The sequence below is a fragment of the Cygnus atratus genome, chromosome 3 (assembly GCF_013377495.2).
Source record: "Cygnus atratus isolate AKBS03 ecotype Queensland, Australia chromosome 3, CAtr_DNAZoo_HiC_assembly, whole genome shotgun sequence".
Taxonomy (NCBI): domain Eukaryota; kingdom Metazoa; phylum Chordata; class Aves; order Anseriformes; family Anatidae; genus Cygnus; species Cygnus atratus.
The window spans coordinates 40,997,985-41,017,940 of NC_066364.1; the positions used below are offsets into that span (position 1 = coordinate 40,997,985).

A 19,956-nucleotide genomic window follows, 5' to 3' on the forward strand; every position below is an offset into this window, starting at 1 on the left:
GCCCATGACTCCAAGGTCAGGGCTTGTCAAAGATGCAGTCTCACTGATGAGAGTGGGGTCACTACTGTGGAGAACTGCCACTGATATAAACACAATATTCAACATTTCCCTCAAAGTATAAAAAAATTTCACACATTTCAACAACTGAGGAAAAAATGAACATTTGAAACAATGTTGAAAATAGCATCATGCAAAAGCAGAAGGAAAACCCATTATCTCATAGGAAAAATATTTTGTAAAGTGAATCTAGCTGATTGATCTGAATATACAATATAAATTAACACCTACCTATTAAACAGTAGAATTATTATAGAGATAATGCACACATTTAAATGCACACATTAAAAATAAAATGCACGAAACTTTGGTTCCTTTAAATTTGGTCTCTCTCTCTCTTTTTTTTTTTTCCTAAGAAATAATATTAAAAAATGTAACAGGAACAAAGCACTTATAGGACTTCTGTAACTGTATTTACATGATAAATTGTCATGATTCTAAAACAATTGTATCCCTACTATCTACTGCACAAAAAGTACATTCAAAATATTATTTCCAAAAGACCTTAAATTTTCTTTATTTTGCGTAGATGTTGGTTCCTAAATCCACTTATTTCTTTTCTTTTTTTTTTTAAACAAAACAAAAAAACAAAAAAGAATCACAGAATCACAGCATTGAAGGGATCACATATCCTGCATTGGATGGGACCCATGAGGATCACCGGGTCCTACTCCTGGCTCCACACAGGACAAACAGCACAAACACTTGTGATTTTTTGTTTTGTTATTTGAGAACATGCTATGGTTCAACATGTCTCTAGCTTCTGCTCACTTGAAAACCTTGCACAGAGACAAAGACTTGTCTGATGCAGGAATATATTAAATTGGAAATACATCAATCATTAAAATTAAAGAATTCACTATGTGGTTTCAAAAGCTGTACAGAATCATCATCTTTTTACAGACTTTCTAGTGGCTTCACTTCTCTGAATGCTAGAAGGCTCTAAGGGGAACCCAAGTTCTTTATCCAAAGGTTAACTTCTTGGAAAGTTAGATTAAGAAAATGTGAATTACACAAATTATAAACCCATTTAGTTTTCTGATTAGTTCTACTTTTAGTGCAGCATTTAGGGCTTGATTCTGACCTCTCATCAATTGTATTTTAGTTTAGCTACATTGATTTTACCTAAGTTATCCTTGCTTTATACCAACGGAAATAAGATCAGAATCAGGTCCTAAAGGTAAAGTAATTAAAAATGTAATTATCACAACTGATCATCTAGCATTGCTACATAATTGGTTACATTTTATTTTTTTATTTTTTTATTTTTTTAACAAAAAGATTTTGGCATTTCTTTGCCAATTACACAGATAGGTTTTTTACTTTTTTATTTCAGAAATAGCTCTGGATGGGATCCAGACAATTTAACTTAGGCAACTTGGTGCACCTACCCTTTAGGCAGCTACAGCTCTCCTAGATTAAGTGCTTAAATTCTCTAAACAGCTTCACTCCCTGTGATAGAGTGGTAAGTGTGTTGGAGGGATCCAGAATAGATCCTGACTGTTTAAACCTAGACCCACAAATTTGACATCTTATTTTAACACCCGGGAACAACTTTCTCCATTGTATACACAGTGAATGTAGGCACTGATTTTAGAAGAAACTGATTACCTGGCACACCAAGTAAACATGACACCTAACATATAAATATTTTTTTTGTGAGAGGTGGACCCTCTCTTTTTCACACACCATCTAAAATTTACCCTTATTCCTTATATTTTCCTTGCAAACTTAAAGAGGATTCCTTGATCCTTAAATCTTCGTAAGGAAATTAGTCCAGGGTCTACTCTGATTTACCTCTCATGCAAATCTAGCAAGATCCATCTTTCTACATGCGACAGTGTAAATTTAACTCTCAGTGAGCTTAAAGGTAGTTCAGCAAGCCACTGGCTAAATACCATAGCTACTCACTTAACTGCAACTTCACAGTTGTAGGCAATGAATTTAAAGCTGAAAAGATTAAAGCATGAAACAACATTGGAAGGAGGAGATATGGGGATACGCCAACTAGCTAACTCAGGGTTTGATTCTATTTCAGTTTTTAATGGTGTGAGTAAGAAGCGATTGCAGTGAATCACTGGAACTTTAATCAATATCCAGGGTGAAAAAGTTGAAAATGGAGATCTTTGCAGTAACAGAAGGCCATGTACAATTTTAGACAGGTTAAAGTTTAAAAAAAAGAGAAAAAGTTGATTCTGTTAAATTACAGAATTACTCAGTGTATTGGCCAAATAAGCAAAAGTGTATAAACATCCTTGAACAGTTTATTATGGTTCTATTTATCCCAAATAACAGAACTGACTCAGAACTGACATGCCATTCTGTCACTCACAGTGAAGATATTGAAAGAGAGCAGGGTTGGTCTGTCTCTCACACTTTATATAGTATGTGCTGTCCTGTTAAATAAAAGTATGGAAAAATAGTGTTTACAAATCTTACAAGTCTTTCAAAGTTGTAAAGGATACAACAAAAAGAAAGTAAAACTGGAATGACACAAGAGAAATGAAACTTGAGTCATACCCACAGCACTATATTGTGTTTTAAAGAAAATTACTATTTTCCTACACAGAGTGCGTAGATCATTTTTCAATTACTGTTTTTCTATGAAAGAGGCTCCAACTCTGCAGTAGAAAATTATTGCTACCTACTGATAACTACAGTGCAAAAGTTGTATTCACCACCAACATCAAAAGACTAAAATTTAGTGATTCTAAGGCACATCACCAGTAGAGCAACTCTATTTACATGAAAGAGAATATCCTAAACTATAGTTTCTATTTAAACTAGCTAGAGACCATTTAGACACTGTGTTAATACCTGAACATGCAAAACAGAATCTAAAGGTTATACAGTATGTAGACAGCATCAGAAATAGGCCTATATCCTCCTAATATTAGTCTATTGCCTTATTCATTTGAACATGTTCCAGTGTAATTATTTGTTCTCACAAGTGTGATATATAATACATTATATATACATTATAATACATGCATTAAAATAGATATATATCAGTATCAGGAACATCTATAGCTTGTTTCCTTAATGTATATGGTCTCAGCATTGCTTACAGTATGAAATGAAAAAAATATTAGTACGGGAATTTTGCATGATAATAAATACATAATATATAAATACATGCATATATATGCATTCTCATATAAAATAAAATGTTCATTACTTTCTCTTACCTGTGTATATAAAAACCCTGCCTTAGAAAATAGCTATGCTAAAACTCTTAGAAACTGCTCTCTTGATCAATCTATTTATTACCTAGGTTACTTACTAATCAAAGCCGTACTGCACACACACTTGGGTATAATAATAAATATATATGTATATACACATGTATGTTCTGATTGACCAACAGTGGTTGAATTAGTCATAATATAAAGCTGACAATTATACGGGCATGTCTTATTGGAACTTGTCTTAATTGGAACTTGATGAGTTTTTCTTTTTTCAATCTTGGAATTTCTGTAATCCAAACTGTGTTAAAGGTTTATGAAATACACATCAAAAATCATGTAATACGAAGACTCGTGGCCCCTTTTTAACAACATTTGTATCCTTCAAGAACCAGTCAGAGATTCATACATGCACTGCATGTACAGATTAAATGGGATAGAAGTGTTTTCTTGCACAGCTAGTCTAGCCAGATAACATATTCTAGTGTTAAGTACATGCTTCTCCTTTTTTTTTTAGCCCTGTTGTTAGCTGCTGGCAAAATAATTGAAAGAAAGTAAAAATAAAAGAGATCATTGATGTGGTATTTTAAAATACTTAGAATATGTAAATATACATATTTAATAACAAGCTAAATCTCAAAGGAAGGAAGGAAGGAAGGAAGGAAGGAAGGAAGGAAGGAAGGAAGGAAGGAAGGAAGGAAGGGGAAAGAGAGAAAGAGAAAGAGAGAGAGAGAAAGAGAGAGAAAGAAAGAAAGAAAGAACAAAAGAGAGAGAAAGAGGAAAGAGAGAAAGAGAAAGAGAAAGAGAGAAAAAAGAGAGAGAGAGAAAGAAAAAGAAAGAAAGAAAGAAAGAAAGAGAGAGAGAGAGAGAGAAAGAAAATCCAAGTCTGCAGCATTTTGCACAATACGGATTCAATTAGTGTGAAATTATCCTTTTTGCTCCTTTACTTTAGTTTTCATGGAACAAGAAGGATGACAGAAAAGGAAAGGGAAGGAAAAAAAGGAAGGGAGGGAGGAATGTGGGCTTTTGCAACCAGTGCTTCTGAGAATTCAGATACTGGCATCTTGTTGGCTATAACATGAAGAATGCATAGTCTAGAAAATAATCCTGCCCAGTTCCTGACTGTAGAACAGCACATGAAGTGCCATGACTGGTCTTGAGTAGAGGCTTCGTACTACAAGAAGTTAGGAATGTAAGCAGTTGTCTAGAGTTTTAAGGAGCTTAACTGTTAGAAGAAAAAACAACTACTACAAAACATTTTAATGATTTCTCAATTCCAGAGCTGGTTAAACTGTCTGCATAGATACAAACAATGACAATAAGTATGCTAAACTGAAGAAATTCTCCTTACCGATGGAATATCAATGTTTATCAGAGAAACTTTATCTTGTTCTTAGCAAGTTGAATCATGCAAAAACAAGATCAATAAGGAAGGATGTCTTTAAAGCTCCGTGTTGCATAATGGAAACTACTTTGAAGAGCTGGCTGATGTTCATGGGGAGTTAGCAAACTGTCCCTGCAGGCGCTGGTGACATTAGGCAGTTCGAAATACAGTACTTCACTTGAAGCATATTTGACTCATTCTATTGACATAAACATCACATGTTTAGCATTAACTGCTTTTACAACCTGCTTTATAAATATATTTTGCTTTCTTTTGCATTGTCTGTCTTCTCCTTTCTTTTGTTGCAAATATTTTTGCTTGTTATTTTTGCTTCTGACAGTTTGATGGTTATTATTAAGAGATCGCAGGTGTTCTTTAGTTCTTTTCAGCGATTCATTTAGGTACCTAAAGCATTCAACACATTAATGGGTGACTAATTGTTGTCTGTACACTTAAAAGAAAAGCCCATAGACAGAAAATATAAATAAAAAGTAAAACAGTTACAAAGACAGTGCATTTCTTTGTGGTTTTTGTTTGATTGTTTGTTTTGTTTTGTAGTATTTGTAGTATTGTTTTTAAGCAGGAATGAATAGTCTACTCACTGGCACTTTATAACATGGCACAGCAACACTCATGTTAAAATAAATGGAACAAACTACGCTCTTAATTAGGCTATTAATCAGCAGAGTGAAAGGTGGATCAACCACCTAGCATTTGCTCCAAATACAGTTTGTCAGATTGTCACTGGTTATCCAGGTAACAGCAGGTTTGCAGGAATTATTATTTTTGCTTAATCAGCACCTTTTGCACTAGTCATTACAGGCCTGAAAGTAAATTTCTCTTCTTTCTTTTGTCTCCACAGCAAGATCCCTTTTCCAGAAACTATAAATTTGGAAGAGAATCATTTCACTTGAGAACCAAATTTATGAGTTTGTGGTTCAGAAATATCCACTGGTCTGTACCAGCTTTTCTTGGACAGAGTCACTGAATGGAGGTTGGAGGTTGAGCAGAAACTTTTTCATGGTGAGGGTGACAGAACACTGGAACAGGCTGCCCAGGGAGGTTGTATAATCTCCTTCTCCGGAGACGGTCAAAATCCACCTGGACATGTTCCTGTGTGACCTGATCTAAGTGTTCCTGCTCTGGCAGAGGGATTGGACTAGATGATCTTTCAAGGTCCCTTCTAATCCCTAACATTCTGTGATTCTGTGATATGCACAATCACCTCTTTCTCTTTGCAAGATAAAGCAGACAGGAGGAAGAAAGGTCAGCCTTCCTCCTATATACCTGTTATCTTATTATTTCTTTGCTGTGAATTGAATGCCTGATAAGTCTGATCTGATTTTCTTCTCTATAGACTTTCTGTCTTCATTCCTCCTTCCTTTGTTTTGTCTGTATTGAAAAGTAAAAAGTGTTTCTAGCATTGACTCAACTATCATTCATGTTATATTTCATGCATCTAGATCATAATGAACTTAAAGATTTAAAAAACGTTTTGGACATTGAATAACAAAAAGGTAAAGTTTAATGAAACGTTAAATTCCACAGAATTTGAAATATAAAAAATGGACAAACATTTTGTGTCTTTACTAGAGAAGAACCAAAAAGAAAGAAAAAGATAAACATGATACAGCAAAATCAGTGGTATTACAAGGAAAGCTATATAAAGCCACTTGAAGAATGGGTATGAGAGGTGACCCAAAGTTACGTATGATTTAGAGTGGCCTTAGGAAATTACACTTCCAGGTCTCCTCTGCTATTACTAGAGAAAACTTTTACTTAACTGTAACTTAAGTGAACTTGAATAATTTAAACTTTTACTCCATAAAGAAGACTTTTCTCTGTGATCTTTGGCCATAGCAGCTGAAGAAGAGGATGAAAAGGAATATAAGTAAAACAGGGATATACTGGTGCTGAATATTTTGATAAAGAGATTGCTACAATTGAACAGAAATTAGGCTCTTTTTGTTATCCCATGGTTTGCTTTCATACCTTTAACATTAAATGGTAAATTAATTTTGAAATAATAAACAAAACACAGTACAGTTTCAGCACCATGACCTAAATCCCGCCAGTAATGTGATCTACACTACTGCTTGTATCCCCAAAAAGGAATGGAATGGTCCAGTGTGCACCACTGGACTGGGGCCCCAGAGCAGAATGCTGCCAAGGGCTGGGAAACCAAATTATGTCTTTTAAACACTGGAATCATCCAGCTTCAGGTTAAATCACAGATCTGAAGAAAAAAAAAAAAAAAAGGGCGGGGGGAATTACACATCTAGAATATAATAGGTATATCAATGATATGCACTTCTGTCCATATTGAATACCTGACTCCTTTGACATAGTATTTAAATGTAGTTTTCTTCTAAATAATACATAAATGTCTTTTTTTTCCACTTTTTTTTTTCAAAATCCTAAAAGATTTGTTTTTTAAGTTAGTTCTTTTGAAATTGCCAGCCCTAACAATGGTTTATTTAATGTACTCTGTAAAATTATTTCTCTCTTAAGGCTTATTCGTTTATTTATTGGCATGATATTTCCACCTTTTTATTTTTCTAGGTTTATTTTTCTGTTTGCATTCTTTCAAAGCACTGAGGTAAACAAAACCTCACATATATACCCATCAGGATATGTTTTTTTAACTGAAACGCTGCACAATGAAAGTTAGGCTATGGGCTTTCATTCAATATATATCACCTGACAATGTTTTTGTTTGGTTGGTTTATTTATTTTCTGGCCTGATTCACTGGAACATTAGCCATGAATAGAAGCTAATACACCTGCTTTGTTTTAATGGCTCACCAGAGCAAAAAAATCAATATTAAAAATGACTTGTGTATTAATGACAAAAAACAAACAAACAAGTGTTAAATTGATGACCCTGCAATTATCTCATCTTTATTGAGGCAATGACAGCTTATTTATAAATGCTGCTAGATGTTTATTTTGCCAGGATATTGATTTTTGGCAATTAATGAATCTTTGTGCCTTGAGAGGATACTATTATTTCTTGAGCTAGATACAGATCTCTGATTACACATTTAAGTGTTCTTGGGAAAACACCATAGCTTTCAATTTTTGCATTCTTTTATTTATGGAAAAATTTGAACTAATTTTGCTGGAATAATTATCATTCCCAAACCCAACAAAAATCAAAATCACTAAAACAACAAACATACAAAATCTACCAAAGTGGTGCTGATAATAAAATAACTCACTATATTATGTTTCTGTAACAACAACAACAAAAAGTAATATGCTCACCTGAAGGCAAGCCCACCAAGCTTTGCAGTACAGTTTTTACATTAACCAGGTTCCACCATAGCAAGTGTTAATGTATTTTAAACTTTTTTTTTTTCATTTAATGATTTACATTTGCTCAGTCAAAATTCCATTTAAATTATGCATTGTTTACTGACATTTATCACAGTGTTCTGTGAAACACTACTTTTGAAGCATGTTGGTTAAAAAAGTGCACGTAGCAAGAAAACTCAGTACTAACAGAAATAAAATTTTGTTAGATGATGAATATTTCTATCTAAAATGGAGATGAGAAACTGAAGTACCATAATCATCAGCAGCTGCAGGGTGCCAGAGTTCCTCATTCTCTAGCAGTAACTCCAGATAAGAAAACATAGAATCATAGAATCATTAAGGCTGGAAAAGACCTTCAAGATCATCTGGTCTGACCATCCCCTTACCACCAATATCACCCACTAAACCACGTCCCTATGCGTCACGTCCAAACTTTCCTTAAACATCCCCAGGGATGGTGACTCCATCACCTCCCTGGGCAACCCATTCCAATGCCTAACCACTCTCTCTGAGAAGAAATTTCTCCTAATTTCCAACCTAAACCTCCCCTGACGTAACTTGAGGCCATTCCCTCTTGTCCTATCGCTAGTAACCTGTAAGAAGAACAATCCCAGTTCCCTCAGTTTTAATCCTTTTCCATTTTCCTTGTGCTGGTCTGGTCTGGTTGGGATGGCTACCTTTCCCTGCAGCAGCCCATACGGTGCTGTGTTCTGCACTTGTAGCTAGAACAGCACTGGTATCATACCAGTGTTGTGTCTATTGCTGCACAGTACTGGCACCACATCAGGACTCCCTCCAAGCCCCCAGCAGGCTGGGGGTGGGCAAGTGATGGGGAGGGGACATCACTAGGGCAGCTGACCTAAACTGACCAAAGGGATATTCCATGCCATATGATGTCACACTCAGCAATAAAATGTGGGAAAGGAGAAGGAGAAGGGGGGCTCTCGTTGTGGAAGCAGCTGTCCTCCTGAACAACCACTACGCGTATTGAGGCCCTGCTTCCCAGGACGTGAACATTCCTCATTGATGGGAAGTACAGAGTAACTGCTTTTCTCTCTCTGTGTTTCTGTGTGGCCTTTGTTTTTGTTTGTTTGTTTGTTTGTTTCCCTCTCCCTTTTCCCTTTAATTAAATAATCCTTATCTCAAACCTTGAGCTCTTTGTGTCGTATTTTCTCCCCCTTCCTCTTTGAGGAGGGGAAGTGAGAGAGAGGCCGTGGTGGAACTCAGCTGCCCACCTGAGTAAAACCACCACAGTCCTTATTTAGAAAGTGTATGTAACCCAGCTTACCCAGATATATTATATTTAATATAAGATAGAATACATAAAACACTACAGATAGTGCATAATATAACTGTAAAATACAGGAATGAATAACCAAGCTACAAATGCGTTGACAAAAATCTCTATTCATGATTTATGTGCTAAATGTTTTGGTTTTAGCTCCCTGCAAAAGGCAAAAGCAGGAATACCATTCAATCAAAATCAACAAATATTTGTTTTCACCAAAGTTCTCACTGTCATAAGAATATTTCCCTGGCAATTATTTATATTATTTTAATATTAAATTGGTTTCTAATGTTAGAAATATTTCTTAAAAAAAAAAAAGACTAGTGTAATCAAAAATGTCATCAAAAATGACTAGTATAATGACTTGTTTAGAAAGCACAAATATATTTCTCTGTTTTTTACTGTAAGGTTTTAACCTCAAGTCTGGGTAAATGTGTACATCATCAGTCTTCAGCTAAATGATATCTTAATTACTTTAGATCACAAAAATATTCTGGATTAAACTTTTCCAAGTCCCCAAAATTTCACATAGTACATATAGCAAATCTACCTCAAATAAACTTGCAGTTACCCAAACAACTTTTGACTGCTTTTCTTAATCTAAATATAAAAAGCTGTGTAATGCTTTTCCTGCCATGCCTAACAAGAAAAAAAAATATATTAAAAATTGTCTGTGGCAGAGTTTTAGGAAAGAAGACATGAGAAATGTGTGTTGAACCAGCAGATGAAGATTTTAATCTAACATGGTGGAAAGAAATTTGAAGAATCTATATTGTTTCCCAGACAGAACTGTTGTAAATTGCCATAATAAATGAGCGTGTCCTAATTACTCAGGAAGTTCCAGAAATTATAATCATAAAGCTGTCCTTCAGACTAACAGCATTCTCCTGCTTCACCAGGCAGTAGGTTAGAATAAGTGGTAAACACAACATTAGCATTTCACCTTGTCCTTGACAAAGCATGCCATTGTCACTTAGGGTAAAAGCTTTTTGGGTTAGAGGATGCATTTTTGTATGTGTATCTAATGACCACTATAGTCAGACAGAAGTCTGATGGAAGCCTTTCAACACTACTCTGAAAAAAAAAAACCCACCAATATGTAAAATACTGATAATGACACTGTCTTTCAGATAGTTTCATAGTGATGTTTTATATATCCCTGAAGATGAGAGATTATTTTAAGCATTCTTCCAAAAATAAGGTGAAAAATCCACTGTGCATGACATGATTCCATGGATTCAGTAATAGCAAAAAATAAGGGAATTATACTTTCTCTTGCTTTATTCTTCACTCCTTGCCATTCTCTTCCTTTACCAGAAATTGCTGTGTGAAACAAGATAGGCTGCCTCTATTTCCATCTTGGTTAGCAAGACTCATTCTTGAAGAAAAGTCATAAAGCTGATTACTGAAATCACAAGTAATGTTCAGTATAACAGGTCTTATCACAGATTTTGAGGCAAAAACTCCTTGAAAAATAAGCCAGGAGAAGATGGCTCACAAGCAGGAAAGGCATAGAAATATCTGGAAAAATACAGAAATCGAGTGGCAAGTGGGATAAATGATTATATCAAGTGAGTTCCAATAAAAGTATTCTTTCTAAAATTGTGTACAACGCATATGCCACTAGAATTTGTATTTCATTTCTTTGAACATTTATAATAAACTAACAGAATTCTTTCTTAATTTACCATTAATAATCAATGTCAGTGGTATATCCAGACAGTGATATTTATTACCAGTAATGCATGATGTTGCGGATGTCCCATCCCTGGAAATGTTCAAAGCCAAGTTGGATGGGGTTTTGGCCAACCTGATCTAGTGGGTGGCGTGCTGCCCTATGGCAGTGGGGTTGGAACTTGATGAACTTTAAGGCCCTTTCCAACCCAAGCCATTCTATGTTTCTGCGATAATGTCAATACCAATGGAATGAGTAATTTGATATTACAATAATGATTGTTCCTGAAATAGGTTTAAACAGTATAAACAATATAAAGGACATGGTAACATACACGCAATATTTAAAATTTACTGTTATTTTGGTTGCTATAATTCATCAACACTTATGTTCATAAACATCTACATGATGTTGAATAACATACCTTGATAAAAGGTGCATGAATGATCTGTACTGTCCAAAGATATGTGATTATGCCAGATCAAAACTGAATTTCACCAGAATATTAAAAAGAAAAAAAAATAATAATCAGTAATCATTTCCTTGCTAAAATATCAATTGCTGTAAGCGTGCTGCAAGTATGGTTTAAACAAATATGCATATGTAAGTCATTAAAAAAAAAATCTACCCTTTCACTATTCACATAATACTAGTGATTTTATTTTGAAAGTCCAACTTTCTTCTTTCACAAACTACTATGCAAAAAGACACACATCCCATCAGTCTGAAAAATTTTAGCCAAAAATTTAAGAGCTGGAATGTAAATGCTTAAGCAACTGTAAGTACTGCTATCTACCTTGCTTTATCTTGGTTATATCTGTACACACATCTAGGGTAGGCTTATCATGAAATTAAATGTTTAAGGCAGCTCTAGCTTCATAAAACCAGATTTTCTGGGAGATGCTTGGCATTGATCTTGCAGCAACAAGTGATTTAAACCTTTGTCATTTGAAGAGTATGCATCTCCATGGTCTAATTAATTGTAAATACATCTATCGGGCACAGAAATTAAAAATAATAATAAAAAACAACACCTTTTTTTCTTAGTACAGAAAGAATAGAAAAAGAAGTCTTATCACATTTTTGAGAGGACTATTCAAAATAAATTCCAATTGTCATTAACTGGATCTAGTCATACTTGATGATAAGTCAAGTGTATGTAAAATGACAAAAAACAATGTAAATCAAAAATAGAAACGATAGTGGTTGTTAGCTAATGAGCTTTACTTGCTAATCTGCAGGGCTGGTGAAAGGAGAGGTATTTTAGATCAAACAAAAGTCCACGCAAGTAAAGACGCATAACGATTAACCCTTAACAAGGGAAGTACTGCACGCTGTCAGCTTATGAATTCTCTTCACATTAGCTAAATTTCAAATGCTGGCATAGTTTTAAACAAAGAAAAATCTTCAAGTGTTCCAGCAGTACACCTAAGAACTACTGTGGCTCTGACACCTCTCTGTGGAGCAATATCTCCCTCTCTCCTTCCAGGCTTTGAGGCTAGGGTGAAAGATTTTAGGTATGCACTTAGACTAGAAAGCAGTTGTTGCACGGGAACCTAGAGGAGTTAAAATGTTTTCTTGTACTCTTTACCTCTGGATGACATCTAGGGTACAGCATACCACTGGAAAACCAAAGGCAATGATTTTGTTTTTTATATAATGCATACACATACAAACACATTATTGTCTCCTCACTTTATTTAGGCACTTCAAATATGATAAATGTTCAGCATTTCTCTGAGCTTCCATACTAGCAAGACAGTAAGAGAAGGAAATCTGTGTTAGGATATCAAAATTAATATAACTGAAGTAATATTAAATGTGTAAATCATATGTTTTACATAGCATGTCTACTTCCAGACTACTAGTGCAAATGAAATGGCATGCTAGTCAACTCAAACAAACACTGTACACTCTAGTGCTATAAAAAGATAATATAGCTTTCTGGTATCTCACTAATTTTCTGGTATCTACAATCAGCGATACGCATTCTGGAAAGCAAATTTATGCACTTTGATATATGGGAAGGAGAACATTTTTTTCGAAGAGGCTGAATATCCTTTGTATTCATATGGAAATGTTGAAAGCCTTTTCTTCGCTCTTAAATTTCAGCATTTTTCCTTATAAAAATGGAAGACGATTTTTTCTTGGGGGTGTGGGGGTGGGATCTCATTTCAGACAGCATAAATAGGTAGTGAAAATAAGGGAGAGAGAAGCTCTCTAAAGATATTGTTTTAAAGGAGAGATGAGAAAACAAGATTGAAGGCACAAAGAAAGTTGAAGGGGTGCAAGCATACAATATATTCTTTATACTCCATGAAATGATCACTGTTTTGAAGCTTTTGAGGCTTAATCACTAATGAGTGATGTGCCATACGATAACTCAAAGCTTCACCTCAGGATCTACCCACTCCAAACCTTTACTGCTCCTGAAAACTAAAGAACTACAACCTATTTGTCAGAGGCTCACTGTATGGAGCTCACATACACTCTTCATCACCTGCTCCAGCAAGTGTGAGAGCTTTGAATAAAACCAAAGAAAGACTTGTCCAAGCACTACCCTTTATTAGCAGAAAGCTTTAGAAAGAAAAATATGACTTCTATTACATCTCCAAACTAAATCAAAATGGTTCTACTTTTTTGAAGCTGAAGGAAAAAAAAGGGGGGCGGGGAGGGGGCAGAAAGAGGAAGGGTGGAGAGGAAAGGGGGCTTGGAAAACAGAGTTAAGAGAAGAGGAAGCAGCAAAGCTTATAGCTGGGGAATGCAGGTCAGCAGATTAATATAGCCCAAACTGCAATAAATTCAGGATGTGATCTGCTCCAGCCTCGACAATGAAATCAGTTTGCATGCTACTTTTTAAATCATTCAGTCATTCTTTAACAAGATGAACGGCTGGCAAGATTCTTTACCTCCCTGCCTCCTGGAAGAGATTACATTTTGAAAAGCTCTAATTTCTGAGAGTCTTCAATATGCTAAAATGTGGGCTGCTCCAAAAAGCAGCTTTAGCTCCATATTTCAACAAACGAAGTGAGAGTGAATACACAAAGAGAAAGATGATTTACACTCACTGTCTCTCACAGATTATTGTGGGCAAAGAATAAATGAGCAAATAAAAAATAAATAAATTCCAAACCACCCTTTTATCTTGTTACTTTGCTGAAATGTTAATTTTAATAGAAAATATCACAGAGATTGTTGGTTAAGTCAGTGCTTTGCTACTCACACTTCCAGGAATGAATGATTCTCTGTAGCTAAATTCACCCTGACACAACTCTGGGTTACACTAGATTTGATTCTGTGCTACTGTGAATCAGTCATTTACCTGAAATGAGTCACAAAGCCAGAGAAAGGGTTTTCTGCTTTTTTTCACTCCCCCCCCCCACCTTTTTTTTTCCGTTTGTTTCCATTTTCTTCACGAAAGATATCACTGGTAGGAAATAAATCATATATTTAGCAGTTATCCCATTCTAAACAAATAGTTTCATTTTCTGATTCCGAAATTGTTTAATCTGATGCAAAAAATTAGGTAGGAGAGGTAACCTGATTTTTAACCAGCTCATCTGTCAATGAATACTTTGACAAGCTTCAGCTCTGTAAATACTGAAAGCATGTGCTTACCTTTAAACAAACAGTCAACTAAAGTCAATGAGATTTAAGAATATGCTGACTTTAGTCTAGCTACCTTGTTAAATGGGGTATTTTGTGGGATCAAGTCCAAACTAAATAAACCAAACATAGCCAACTGCTTATTTTAAATGTGTTCCACTACAATCCCATACTCCCACTAAACATTTAAAAAGAATGAACACAAACAAAACAAATATATTGTCCTTTGTAACACAAAGCTTTGGGAAGGAAAAAAAAAAGGATTAAAACAGATTTTTACTTTAACTGTGTGCAATAAATGTTAGATGGTAGTGCTTAGCCAAATTCTCACTGAAGTTACTTTTGAAGTTGCCAGAGCACTTGGTGGAAACATTCAGGGGTCTGCCTGGCATTTCTGAACTCTGGTGCATCTTTCCTTTCAGAGTCTATTTCTGGTAGGTTGCTTTGTGTCTAATTAGTTTCATACATGCTGCAGAGGGAACTGTACGGTGGAAATACATCTAGAAACAAATACACCTCTTGCCACGTTAACTTCAAGGTGAATTTTCATGAAGTTGGTCCTTCCTTAGCAATCTCTTTCAAGCCTTGAAAGGAATAAGAATGGAGTTTCAAATTCATTTTTACATACAAGTTCTTGGAAGAAATATTTAGGTCAAACCAGAAATCCTACAATTAGATTAGTATTAGCTTTTCATAAAGTAGTTTTGAATTTATGTATCCTGCCTAAGAAATGACATTCTGTGTAATTTCCCATATAGCTTGGGCATACCACTCCTATTTCAGCAAGATCTATTTCATAGACAGATGCAGACAATTCTGAAAGAATCATATGTAGTATCAAGAATTCACAGATTTGTTCATTTATATTTACCATTGAGAACATCTATATTCATATTTATATTCATTTTACATATCTATATGTATCCATTTTAGTATCTTAGTTTCCGTCTGTATGAGGTCCAAGAGGTTTCTAACTAGATATATCAAATTAGTGGACTGTTCCTACTTCCAGTCAGCTTCTTAATTATTTCGAAAACTTCATCTATACATGTTTCCATGTCTCAATTAGATGACTCAATAGACTAAGAAGAAAAAAAAAAAAGCAAACCTGGTCTTATAGAGAGTTGCCTTGTTTTCTTGGTTTAAATCAGACTTATTTTGATACAGTTCATCTGAAGTAATACTAAATTTCTTTTACAACAGCCACAGTAACTACAGAGGAATGTGTACAGACAGATAAATGCTCACCTACATGATTATTAATTACAGAAACAGATCCTTGCTGTGAAAATCTTATGGGTTAGTCTTGTACCTTAAGCAGACCATTGGGATTCCTGGGTTCGCAGTCCACAGATGTGTGATCAAATTAATCTCTTTTCCATTTCCTTTTTCTTGACTATGCAGATTTTTACATGTGAAATAGCATCAAACACAATACTTCAAATACGGTCTGAAAATAGACTTTATGAGGAGGTGGAATGTGTTGTCCAAGTTCTCATGACAAACTCCCAGAGAATGACTAGTAATTTTGAGGGTTTTAACGTTAAAGATGTTCCTCACGTTGAGACAAGAAAAAGATCAGTTTCCCCATTCACCATTCCGGAGACATAATTATCTACTGTGAAAACTGTTTCTTGGTTTTTAGTGCACCACTCAGATCCTGTCCTGAATACCATACTCAGAAATAGTTTGTGTGTACATTTGTTTAGTCTCCTAACTGCTACATATATATATATATATATATATATATACATAAAAATAGAAATTTTATAAAGAGTTTTTTCATACTCTGGCCCCAAGTCAAATCAACCCCACAGGGGCTGACCTCTGTGCCATGGTATAAACAATTGATTCCAGCATCATGACACAGTGTCCCCAGCAAGATATGCAACAAAGTCCAGATATCATAATAAGGCCCCACAACTGTAACTGTTAGTAATGTTTCTAGTTTAATTCAACAGTTAAAATATTGTACTTGGTTAGCTTTAAGTATATGAAACCCCACAAAAAATTATAACATGAAATTACCTGTCCACGATTGTGCTCTTCTGGGCTTTTATTCTGAGTAACCTTTACAAACTAGAAGTCATAACTGACATTCAGACTCAGAGGGGAATAAGGACAGCCACCAGAACATTCCTGAAGTAGCGGACTGTAGTTTCATTAATTCAGTATACATGGCATGTAAGAAGACCCTGTCTAGAGATAACAGGGATCCCACCCCTGAGAACAGCTTGACTGAGTTGATATAAAGATTCAGAAAAATCTTTAAATTCTCTCATCCTTTTTCTTGAGTGGAACAGAAGATATTCAAGAAGGAATTCAGTTGTCAAAATCCTTTATTCTGTGCTTCTCACAGGAAAAAGCTTAACTGCTAAAACGCCAGATCTCCTCTTGCAAGATGAGTCTTCAGTTGTTTGCACGCAGCAGACATGAGTCACTGGCTGAACTAACTAAACACAGAGATCTGGTTATCCACTGCTAATTAGGAGTCCTTTACCCCTCCTCCTCAATGTTCCCAGAATGTTTTCAGGAATGAAATAGGAGCTTACCAAACTTGAATCTGACTATTGTTGAAAAATTCACCTCAGGAAACAAGGACTGGTCATAGCTGCATTATACACTGATACATTACAAGTAATGTGAATGGCACAAATAAAGAGCCCCAGGGAAATTTAAAATAGGCAAAGTTCAGCTTACTGGAAAGAAGTAACCCTCACATATTAGTTCTCTGCAGCACTCCATGAACTGCAGAAATTGTCTGTAGTACGTACCGTATATTCCCTGCCTTTCTCCACCACGCGTTTTTACAGACAGAAGACTACTCAGACTTCCACCTCATAATATAGGTTCAAGTACCAAAACTGTCCAAAATTTCTGCACTGTTAGTTCAAAAAGCTGTAGATAATGCAAACATTTGAAGAAGCAGTCATGTTGTTCCCATCCTTCAATTGTTACATTTGCTCAGGAAGGACGAATGGTTGTATTTATAAAAAAAAATAAAAATGTCATTATGTCTGGAGTCCTGTGATATTTGAGAATAACAGGCTCAAGATATTGTTGGGAATAAAGTTACTTTCCTGTGATGGCCAGTAAAAACTACTTATGGAGTAAACAGAGTTTAAATGAAGAAAAGAAGTAGAGAGCACAGAAAAAAAAAATTACTACTCTGATGCTGGGAAAGGAAAAAAAGACAGCATTTAAGATACTGAGATACTGAGTTTATTTTAATTTGTGGCTAAAGGAAAGAGAATTCTTTAAAAGATGTATTCCTTAAACTTGTATTTTATATTTTGTAATAACACATGAAAATTTATGGTGTTATCCCAAAATTTAAATCTATGTGAAAGTGACCCTTGAGGCATATGTACTTTCTTCTCTCTGCAAATCTATTTCCTCTGGTAAACTCTGGTTTCCTATACCAGCTAAAGACCTTCCATTCTGCTCAGCTTCCATTCTTTATTCTGTTGCAAACTATCTGGTAAAAAGACTTGTCTGACTCCCATTCCAGGGCTTTGCTTATTGATTGTTATTATTGCTGATTTATTTTGATTTTCTTTAGTCTTTCTTTTCTCAAACTGTCAGAAAGTCTCCCTCTGTCCTAAAACTAAATAAGATAAGGAATATACGATAAGAAGTATAGGATAAGGAATACCCTTATCCTATGAGGATAAAGAAAGAATATTTTTATCCTATAAGAAAAGGAAGAAAAAAAATGAAGAAATTCATTTAATATACTTTATATATATACTATATATATATACTATAAATATATATATAAATATATATATATATTTCATATATTTTCCATCTCTGGAATGGAACTTATCTGCCAGTTTTGAAGGACTATTTTAGCTGGAGACCCAGAACAGTGGCAATGCTTGGGGACTCAGCTGAAAACTAACACAGACGGAGGAAGATAGCTGCAATTATGGTTACTTATGGAACAAAACTTATAGAAGTACGAGGGCTGATCAAAAAGCACATGAAAAGTTGCACAGCCAAGTTAAATTTATTCTAGAGGCTGGAACTCCTGAGAAGCTAAAATTCCTGCTCAAAATGATGTTGAACGAGATACCTGCTGCTACAAAATCACCAAACCTGCATTATCTCCTGCTTGCTGCCGATACAAGACTTTAACACAACCATGACTTTGAGTTTCTCCACCATCTTTTTTGTTTATTGAGAAAGCATCTTTCAGATCAGGGGGTTGTTCAAAAAGAAGCCTCAGAAGCTTCTGTTGAGACCATATAATTTCTGTGATGTGAGCTTTTCTCTCTCTCTCTTTTTTTTTTTTTTTTTGTTTTTTTTTTTTGTTTTTTGACAGAAGGAATGAATTTGCCGTTCTTTCTGTCATGTTCACATAGACTCACTAACATGCTTAGCAATCTTTGGTTAGTCCTTCATCCCAAATTATTTCATTTGAAATACCAAACATCTGAACTATACATAGATTTTACTCCCTTTTTCTTTCTTTTTTTTTTTAATGTCCTCTAAAATCCAGTCAATGTTGACATTTCTGATTATAACCTATAAACATTTTAAGAAATGCCACTTCCATTGAGAGTCATGGCTTGACTTACAGATTCTTGTTTGTGAAGTTCTCCATGGAACAAGCTAAGATGATCTGAAGATGTGTCTGTTTTCCTGACATAGTTCCTAGATCTTTTCTGTCCCTCCTCTCTTTGATAATATGCTCAGTTTTAGGAATTTCTAGATGTTAATAAATATATCTTATCTGACAAATCATTGCAGTTCTGTGATTTGAACGAGATCTCTGGGTCACCAAGCTTAATACTCTGCTAACTACATTGTGGTTAACATGCGATCAGCATAAGATGCAAAAAATCAGGGGGCTTGCTGCTTTTCTGATGGGAAGATTGCTCTAGAATGACACACATGCATTGTTGCCTTATGCACATTTTCTATTTGCCTTTCTCTTGCTAAACAAGCTAAGTATTTTCATTTCTCCTTACTAAGGTGAGACAAAATGTACATATCCAAAATCCCCCAAATGTTCAAGGAGGAGTCACTAAACAATCATTTAGGTAGGAGAGACATTTGAGTGGGAGAGAACTATTGCCTAGGAAGGCTGACACTGAAAGTGCTGTGGTGAAGGGGAAGGAGACAGAAATGAAAGGAAGGGAAGGAAGCAGTATCATTCAAAATCTGAACTCTATCTTCTTTACCAGATCCAAATCCCTGCAGTATGAAATACAGGCTCAAAAGAGGTATTCTTATAAGGCTGCTTTCTGGAGAACACATTGATAGACATATTTCTGCTGCAGGCAGATTTAAAGCAACACATCCTAAAGAAGCGAATGCAGTTTCACTCCCTTTGCCTTCTTACTGCCCTGGGTTACTGCAACAATCGTGCTTTTCCAATCGTGCAGAGACATGGAACATACCCAGGTGATTTACAGTTCCCTCTTTCTGCACAGTG

General features: G+C 35.2%; 1 protein-coding gene across 11 annotated transcripts in view; it reads right to left on the bottom strand.

The window, feature by feature from the left end:
* Nucleotides 1–19,956, bottom strand: part of EPHA7 (EPH receptor A7) — a 164,158-nt gene that overhangs the window by 53,344 nt on the left and 90,858 nt on the right. The window contains exon 6 of one of the 11 annotated variants that reach the window (XM_050709686.1): nucleotides 11,208–11,394. The exons of 9 other annotated variants lie outside the window; for them this stretch is intronic. In XM_050709686.1, coding sequence (XP_050565643.1) covers nucleotides 11,309–11,394 — 86 coding nt within the window. In that variant the 3' untranslated portion in view covers nucleotides 11,208–11,308. Of the gene's footprint in view, nucleotides 1–11,207; nucleotides 11,395–14,708; nucleotides 15,098–19,956 lie in introns of those variants that run through there. One more of the 11 variants, XM_035559520.2, reaches the window with a different exon arrangement.